Source organism: Engraulis encrasicolus, chromosome 11 (assembly GCF_034702125.1).
Source record: "Engraulis encrasicolus isolate BLACKSEA-1 chromosome 11, IST_EnEncr_1.0, whole genome shotgun sequence".
Classification (NCBI taxonomy): Eukaryota; Metazoa; Chordata; class Actinopteri; order Clupeiformes; family Engraulidae; genus Engraulis; species Engraulis encrasicolus.
The window spans coordinates 26,026,423-26,036,422 of NC_085867.1; the positions used below are offsets into that span (position 1 = coordinate 26,026,423).

The window sequence follows — 10,000 nt, forward strand, 5'->3', positions numbered from 1 at the left end:
TTTGCATTGGGTGGGCGTGTTTTGATTCCTTTTTATTAATCCAACCTCTTTGGCACAACCCTACAGTACCAAGAAACCACTGAAAGCTGGTGCAGCACCCGTGTCTCTTTTTGTGTTTGTGTACAGGTGCAGAGTAATATTTCAATGCTCGAAAATGTTCATTTTTTTTGTATGTCCCGTCCTTTCCTGGTTACACCTGACTGTCTTTTCCGGAAGTGCAGAGAACGTTCTCCTTTGTTCCTTATATGTTGCGTAACCATCTATGGACGCCTCTAGGAGTCTTGCAATGCAGACATATTCTTTACCACCCCACCCCCCCCCGTCTCTCTCTCTCTCTCTTTCTCTCTCTCTCTCCCTCTCTCTCTTATGTTTGTATGTGTCATGTGTCTTGTACCCTATATGTAAGGACACCCATCTTTCTTTTAAACTGCATAACCAGTTTACCTACGGGTACAAATAAAGTAAACTGAACTGAACTTAACTCTCTCTCTCTTTCTCTCTCTCTCTCTCTCTCTCTCTCTCTCTCTCTCTCTCTCTCTCTCTCTCTCTCTTTCTCTCTCTCTCTCTCTCTCTCTCTCTCTCTCTCTCTCTCTCCGTGTCTCTCTGTCTCTGTCTCTGTCTCTGTCTCTCTCTCTCTCTCCCCCCCTCTCTCTCTCTCTCTCTCTCTCTCTCTCTCTCTCTCTCTCTCTCTCTCCCTCCCCCCGTCTCTCTCTCTCTCTCTCTCCTCCACAGCCCTATTCTCCGTCTGGTCCTCCAGTGATCCGGGTCACCAGGGGCGCTGTATTCTCAGAGGTCACCACCATCATGCAACACATCACACACACCGTACGCCTCTACCACATCCAAGGTAAGGAGCTGTGTGTGTTTGTGTGTGTGCGTGTGTTTGTGTGCTTGTGTGCACATGTGTGTGTGTGTGTGTCTGCTTGTGTGTGTGTGCCTGTCTGACTCTCTGTCTGTTTGTTGTGTACAGTATTTGTGTGTGCATTGGGGTGGGTGGCTGGGTTGGTTTGACTTTGGACTGGTGTGTATACTGTGCATGTTAGTGTAGGTGTAAATGTGTGTGTATAAAGCTGTGTATGGGTCTGAAGGTTGATTTTTCTGTATCTGTGTCTGTGTGTGCGTGCGCGCGTGTGTGTGTGTGTGTGTGTGTGTGCGTGCGTGTGTGTGTGCGTGCGTGCGTGCGTGCGTCCTGTTTTGTTTTGTATTTAATCAGTCCCTTCGTCCTGCAGCCTATTTGTTGTGCTTGGCTGCCTCTCCTACTGTACACTGCACTCCACCTCTAAGCCCCACCAACGCCACTGAGGCATAACACACACACACACACACACACACACACACACACACACACACACACACACACACACACACACACACACACACACACACACACACACACACACACACACACACACACACACACTGTCTCATTCTGTACCAACGCCACTGGGGTAGAACACACACACACACACACACACACACACACACACACACACTGTCTCATTCTCCACCAATGCCACTGGGGTAGAACACACACACACACACACACACACACACACACACACACACACACACACACACACACACACACACACACACACACACACACACACACACACACACACACACACACACACACACACACACACACACACACACACACACTGTCTCATTCTCCACCAACGCCACTGGGGTAGAGCACAAGCTGAACCTACCAAATATCAATAGTCAGTCTCTCTTTTGCATACCAACACAAAGCATACACAGTCAGTCACACAAAAAGAAAATTCTCAGTTGGTTGAGAGAAGCCTTTAGAGTGTAACACCTCTTTAAAAGGCAATGTCACCCAGCACTTTATTATGAAATACTACAGTTGCCCTACTAGTGGTTGAAGATGAACAATTCTGTTAAAGATTCTGACGAGCGCTCACATCATATAACAGTTACCATTAACATTCCTGCTAAATGATGATCGTAAACAAGGATGGCAAGCTGTTAAAACCATCTGTCAGGAACTTTGGATATTTGCAAGGCTTTGCATAACTTTTTAATTGGTGATTTAACTTTCATACAGTACTTCTAAATCACAACTCATGATGTGGTGTGAAGCATAGCAGCAACAACAGGCTGCTACGACAGAAGAATCGGTAACACTTTAGAATAAGTCTTTAAAAAGATTTATAAACAATTTGTAAATAGTAAACTAGTTATAAACAAAACATTTACATATGTTTGTAAATGGGTACGAAATATTATGTTAACGACGCAGACACAGTATGGCTACAACAGTCCTGGTAGTTTGTCCTTCAAAGAGCAACAGAGATGGAGCCATTATACATGGTCGTGTCAGGTCGGCAAATACGCATCCAACTCATCCTGGAGGAGCCGATTCCCACTCCACTGTGATTGGTTCATTTACAAACATAATAAGTTTATAATAAGTTCATTAATAATTGTTCATAAAGTATTAATAAAGCTTTTTTAAGGGACTGTTATTCTGAAGTGTTGCAGTAGAATCTAACTTATATGGTCAGGTTTTATAGTTTTTGTAGTGCTGTTTTGTTGTGTTGGACAATTCCTCACTGACACGTTAAGGTTAGGGATTATTTTGGTGTGGACACAGTTTAGCATTCTTTAGCTATTGTTAGGGTTAATATGAATGGAAGTCAGTGGGAGGGCCCCACAAAGATATTAAGTTACTAATGACAAGGCACTAATTAAGGTATCATTCACATTTTGCACATCAGTCCTACTGCCCAATCACATGTAGGTCCTACTATCCAATCACATTTTGGCTTGTCAGTCCCACCCAATCACATTTTGCATGTCAGTCCTACAAGCCAATCACATGTTGGCATATCAGGCCCACATAGAAAAGTTGTTGTGGCCCGTTTTTACCTGCCCTATATTGCATATTGCCACTTGCCCTACATACAGTTGCATAATAGCTTGCCCTATTAAATAAAGGCTCTCAACCCTTTCTTGGGGCGGGGACCTCGAGAAAGGAGCAGAGCATTTTGCAAGGATACCCTCATAATCACACCACAGACTGCAGGTATCATTGTTTTAAATAGTCATTGCAATGCAGACGGACCCCTGACAATGTGCTGCAGCTCTTGCGATACGTTTGGTCACTTTGGGCCGGGGACCTCAGATGGAGCAGAACATTTTTGCAAAGTCACCCTCATAATTGCACCACAAAAAAACTGTTTTAAAAATTGTTTTAAATAGTCGCATAAGTGAGTAAACCTCTCCATTTTTGCAGATTTGTAAGTATATCTTTTCATAGGACAACATCCAAGAAATTCAACTTTCGACATATTAACAGCACATTTAAGTGGTTATATATGTTGTTAACGGGTCACTAATCATTGTGTCAAAGTGAAATTTCTTTAATGTTGTCCTATGAAAAGATATACTTACAAATCTGTACAAATGTGAGGGGTGGTGTACTCACTTATGTGACATACTGTATTAATGCAAATGGACTCCTGCCAATGCACTGCGGAACCTGTGGACCCCTGTCGGCACCCCACTTTGAGAAGCACTTGCCCTATATAGCGTAATGTCACTTGCCCTATATAGTGTAATGTCACTTGCCCTATATAGCGTAATGACACTTGCCCTACATAGTGCGGCGGGGCGGTGGTAGCTCAGGTGGTTGAGGAGCTGTTCCGCAACCCAAAGGTTGCAGGTTCGAGCCCCGCTCGGCCTGACTCCATCGTTGTGTCCTTGAGCAAGATACTTAACCTGGTTCCAGGGTGGTACCCTGTGTGGCACCCACGGCCACTGGTGTGTGAATGTGAGTGTGAATGGGTGAATGTGAGGCATACAGTGTAAAGCGCTTTGAGTGCTCGAAGGAGTGGAAAGGCGCTATATAAATGCAGTCCATTTACCATTTACCATTTAATGCCCTATATAGCGTAATGTCACTTGCCCTACATAGCATAATGCATTATAGTACATTTCCATGTCTGGTCTACGTCTGATCTGTACCCCAGACAGCCTCTTACCAGCCTCTTGTTGAACACTCTAATCTCTCTCACCATGAAGTGGATAGCAAAGGTGACCCACCATTAGACTCTAATAAATTGTAGTCTGCGTACTACATGCTTGAGTGTGTCCTTGCGCACATGCTTGAGTGCGTGCGTGCGTGTGTGCATGCGTGAGTGCGTGCATGCGTGCGTGGATGGATGAAGTGATGCTCAGGTTCTGCTAAGTCAGTGGTTCTCAACCTTTTTTGAACAACGCCCCCTGGACCTCATCATAAGCCGCCAATTCCCCCATTAGTATTGAAAAATAAAATAGACTAATACCCCCAATGGTAACTAAGCCCCACCCCCACTCAATTGTATCCTTCTCAACGCCCCCTAGGGCTCCCCAACGCCCCCTGGGGGGCTGTAGTGCCCCCGTTGAGAAACACTATGCTAAGTGAATGAGTGTGGTAGTAGTGTATGTAGTAGAGCTGTGGAAAAAGAAAATAATTGGAGTGGAGGAAGGCATGGAGGAGAGGGACCAAATAGCAGGAAGGTGAGGTGGGGTGTTTGGTTGGTTGAGTCACACAACACCAACCACATATAAGGTTTGATGGAGAGGAGAGGAGTGAAGAGAAAAATGGATTAGAGTTTGAAAGGAAAACAGCTAGGGAAGACCACAGAGTGGATACAGTGCAGTGTGTCAGACAGCAGCATAGTTGTCTGTGAGGGAGAGAACAGAAAAGATGTGTCTGTAATGTATGTGGGAGAGAAAAGGAGAGAGAGAGAGAGAGAGAGAGAGAGAGAGAGAGAGAGAGAGAGAGAGTGTGTGTGTGTGTGTGCGTGTGTGTGTGTGTGTGTGTGTGTGTGTGTGTGTGTGTGTGTGTGTGTGTGTGTGTGTGTGTGTGTGTGTGTGTGTGTGTGTGTGTGTGTGTGTGTGTGTGTGAGAGAGAGAGAGACAGAGATAGAGAGAGAGAGAGAGAGAGAGAGAGAGAGAGAGAGAGAGAGAGAGAGAGAGAGAGAGAGAAAGCGATATGTTGAGAGATGCGGCTGGGAGGCAGTTATATCAGAGAGAATACAAGAGGAATAGAATCGTACTAGCGATATCCCACCACAGGGATATCATGAAGTCAAGTGTACAAGACAAAGGTGCATTGCTCAAAACCATAGTTGCTAACTACATTAGCTACTTTGTTGTTTGCAATGCATTTTCTCATTGGCAACTACTGAAGTTGCTAGCTGGCTAACAACTACGCTTTTGAGAAATGCACCCGGGTCAAAGACGTCCAACATGAAATTGTCCTTCAGTGCTAACGGATACTTTTGCTTACTGTAACTGTGAAAAACATGATTTTCATTTTTTTGAAAAGTGAATGCATGAAAGCCAAGCCAAAAAATAATTTAAAAAAATCTGTATTTGCATTTACAGCAAGCAAAAGTATCTGTTACACTGAAGGACAATTTTATGTTGGATGTCTTTGACCCACCCCTGAGATTCAGATGCTCTACACATGCAGTCTGTTAGGTGGCATGAAAGTCTCCTAATAAGCAAAACACACACACACACACACACACACACACACACACACACACACACACACACACACACACACACACACACACACACACACACACACACACACACACACACACACACACACACACACACACACACACCAATAGACAGATCCAACCATGGAGGCATTTTTTTACTTCTGGTTGCCTAACCACTTAGTACACTCTCCTACTCTACTGCTGTGTGTGTGTGTGTGTGTGTGTGTGTGTGTGTGTGTGTGTGTGTGTGTGTGTGTGTGTGTGTGTGTGTGTGTGTGTGTGTGTGTGTGTGTGTGTGTGTGTGTGTGTGTGTGTGTGTGTGTGTGTGTGTGTGTGTGTGTGTGTGTGTGTGTACAGAGGGGAGAGGAGGCGATTGTAATTTACTTTCTTTCCCCCTTGAACTCATCCTCTGCTTAGCCTCCTCTCCCTCTAACAAGCGCCAATAACCTCAAACCTTGGAATAGTTCTCAGTTTTAGCTTGAAAGGTGCAGTCCACACACACACACACACAAGGCCACTGACAGCTTTGGCTGGGCCCAGGACAAAGTCATCTGGAAGGGCCCCCCACGCAATACATTCAATGTAATGAGGACTCAATTATGGGCCCCCTATCTCTAAGGGCCCGGGACAGCTTACCCCTTTGCGTCCCTGCACACACACACACACACACACACACACACACACACACACACACACACACACACACACACACACACACACACACACACACACACACACACAAACAAACAAACAAACAAACAAACAAACAAACACACACACAAACGTACACTTACACTTACACAAACAGGCTTTGAAATCTAGTGGGCTGTACATTAAAGCTGCTGTTCACGTATGCTCTTAGCCAGTGCTGTTGTTGTTAGTGGTGTGTTTTGTTGCTTTTTGAAGATTGTGTGTGTGTGTGTGTGTGTGTGTTTGTGTGTGTGTGTGTGGGGGGAGGGGGGGGTGTGGAGAAGTAGGTCGAATTTGTTTTGCTCCCTCAAGACTAATTAAAGTAGGTAGAGGCGCGCTTGCCAAACAAAGTTGAGAGGTTTCCCTCATAAATTGTCAAAGCCGGGTCTTCCACTTCAAACCCCACCGCAGAAGAGGGGATTTATTCTGTTTTGACTATTAGAACACCTTGTGGGCTTGTTTGGTCTGTGTAGTGAATTTCCGTGCCTTTATAAAAAAATAATATAAGGTATGCATTTTAAATAATACATTTCTGAATTCTTTCATACAGTATATTTTGTTCTTTACTGTCAGCAAGCCATAAACAATGATGTAGTGTGTCATGATTGGTTTGGTTCACACATTTGAAATGCCGACAATGTAAACCACATTGCAATAATTTGCTTAAAGGACCACTTCTGCCAATTTCAATATGCTGTTGTATTGCTGACGCTACCGTTGACTTGTCAGTACCCTGTGATGCTGCATTTTTCGGCTCAGCCCTTTCCGAGATCTGAGCTATTTTAATAGGGGCAGATTTTGTTTACATTAAAAACTTTCTTAACATAGGCCTACTCCAAATATTTTCCTAAAAGTTATCGCTGTTTGCTAGTTGTCTGCTGATGTTGCATCACCTTTTGGATGCTATTGGGAATAAATAAAGATGTTTTTTTTTCATTTTAAACAAATGTAAACAAACACTGCCCCCATTACAATGACCAGGATCTCGGAAAAGGCTGAAGAACAAAAAATAATCTTAGGTATTTACACAAGTCCAGGATAGTGTGAGCATTACAACTGCATGTTGAAATTGGCTCAAGTTATCCTTTAAGTGGTTATTAGTAATGTTAGTAATGACCTCAATCCACAGTGGCCCTGAACTCCAACCTTCCCCTCCCACCTTCCCCCTCTGCTGCTCTTTTGGCTAGGGCCCACTTGAAAAAGAGGCAACTGCCTCAATGTGGTTTTACCCTAGTAAAATAAAGGAGAAATAATTAAAAAAAAGTCAAGTCAAGTCAAGTAGGTTTTATTGTCAATTTCTTTACATGCACTGGTCATACAAAGAATTTGAAATTACATTTCTTGCTTTCCCATACAGACATAGACTAATTAAGGTAAGGACATAGACAGTATAGACATAGACAGTACTTATACATGGACTTAAGACAGTATGGACATAGACAGTGCTCATACAGACATTTAAAGTGCAAGACTGGACAACAGAAGACTTGTAGAGGACATACATTAAGAGGTATTTGTTGTGTTTTTGTGCTTTTCCTAAAAAAAAAGTCCTTTATAGCGTTCTGACATGGTAATAGTAGCATTTTGAAGAAAATAAATATAAAAAGGTCTGTCAAGTACACCAGCAGCAGTGTGTGTGTGTGTGTGTGTGTGTGTGTGTGTGTGTGTGTGTGTGTGTGTGTGTGTGTGTGTGTGTGTGTGTGTGTGTGTGTGTGTGTGTGTTTAGTGCAGGTAGAAGGTGCGGTGTGCGTCTTGTGTGTGTGTTCGTGAACCGTTCGTGAACCGTTCTCTGAGCTGCTTCTATATTTCACCTTAAGTTAGAGTACATCTGGGAGAGGTCTTGGGATGGTAGGGTCACAGGCGTACATAAGTCAGTGGTCACAGGTGGGACCCACTAGTTTGACGCCCTCTCGGTACTTCACATGGTAATCAAACATTTCAAACAAGCGATTTAAGGTTAGGGTTAGGGTTAGGGTTAAGGTTAGGGTTAGGGTTAGGTTTAGGGTTAAGGTTAGGGTTAGGGTTAGGGTTATGGTTAGGTTTAGGGTCGTATGACGTAAGCGGTAAGTACCGAAAGGGCGTCGAACTAGTGAGTTCCGGTCACAGGTACTGTCATGACCCAGAAGTTCCGGGCTGCCCAGAAGTTCCGGGTGAATTCCATTCGACGCAACAATGCCCCCTCCGAGCCTTGTAGAGTCTAATCGCTTTGTGGAATGTTGCCACTGCAATAATCACTATAGCAACGACACCAGCAGCTGATTTGGAACGCATCCGGAACTTCTGGGTAGCCCGGAATTTCTGGGTCATGATATCACCAAGCCAGGAGGAAGAATAGGAGTGGTTTCCTCACATTCATCCATGGCTGAAGTGCCTTTCAGCAAAGCACCAAATCCCGTGGTCCCCCTGTAGCTAAAGCATAACTGTCCATTGCTTTTGATAAAAGTGTCTGCCAAGTGTAACGTAAATATCAGCAAAGGGACTTTCGCTTTCATTCGCTTTCATATTCCCAGTGCAAAAAAAAACCAAAACTGTGAAAGTGAGCTGTTTGTGTGTGAAGTGCAGAATTAATTGTGTCTGTCTGACTTCCTGCCTGATCACACAGAAAGACACAGTTACTGGACCTGGCCTGATTATGCGACTACACAGCAGAGCAGAGACTCACTGGCTAAGCATAGATCTATATCTTAGACCGATCTGTATCTTAGACATATCAACTCTCGGTGAAGCGTTATCACAAGATAATTAGTTGTACACCAAATGAGCCAAAATAATTGCAAAATAAATAATAATGAAATCACAAATGGCTACCCACCCAGTACTTATCTGTCAATGTATCTAACTGTTTGAGGTCAATTTGCCAGTAAGCTCTGTATGTTTGAAGAGTGCATTAATTAATTGTGTAACAGTAATTGTGTCTGACTTGGATGACACGCACACACACACACACACACACACACACACACACACACACACACACACACACACACACACACACACACACACACACACACACACACACACACACACACACACACCCACACACACACACTGCCAGCAATGGGTGTGGCAGAATTGGGGGGGGGTCAAGGAGGAGAGGACAACACTCATGCTGCCTGTCTGTCCCCCTTTCTTCCCCTTTTCTGTCTCTTTGCATCTGTCTTTCCTTTCTGTCCTCTCTCTGACTTTCTCTTGCTCCCTCTATTTGCCCGTATGCTCATCTCCTTGTCTTTTTTCGCCTCCATCTCTCTCTCTCTCTCTCTCTCTCTATCTCTTTCTATCTCTATTCTCTCTCTCTCTCTCTCTCTCTCTCTCTCTCTCTCTCTCTCTCTCTCTCTCTCTTGCTCTCTCAGGTGTGGAGGGTCAGGCCGCTGAGGTGTGTAACTCTGTGGATATAAGGGGAGAGTTCAACCATGAAATTGCAATGAGGATAACATCAGACCTAAACAGCAGAGATCGATTCTTCACCGACCTCAATGGCTTCCAGGTACCTGTTCATATTTACTTATGCATAGCCAGCCCCCACTCCAGTCCTAGTCTTTTAATCTCTCTCTCTCTCTCTCTCTCTCTCTCTCTCTCTCTCTCTCTCTCTCTCTCTCTCCCTCTCGCTCTCTCTCTCTCTCTCGCCCTCATGCTCGCTCATGCTCACTCCCTGTGCGATCGAAATATAAGCCACACACACACACACATGTTTCCGGGCATAATCATTTTTTTAATTTGCCCACTCTCTTTAATTTGATCTCGGAGTGAACTCCTCTCCTCAGAGAAAACAGATGATGGCACTCTTG

At 44.3% G+C, this 10,000-nt stretch overlaps 1 protein-coding gene across 1 annotated transcript in view; it reads left to right on the forward strand.

Annotated features, from left to right (window-relative positions):
• The window catches only part of man2a1 (mannosidase, alpha, class 2A, member 1), a 94,769-nt gene that overhangs the window by 74,118 nt on the left and 10,651 nt on the right, over window positions 1-10,000 (forward strand). The window contains exons 16-17 of the mRNA XM_063209686.1: window positions 733-847; window positions 9,566-9,726. Of these exons, the coding sequence (XP_063065756.1) occupies window positions 733-847; window positions 9,566-9,726 (276 nt within the window). The remainder of the gene's footprint in view (window positions 1-732; window positions 848-9,565; window positions 9,727-10,000) is intronic.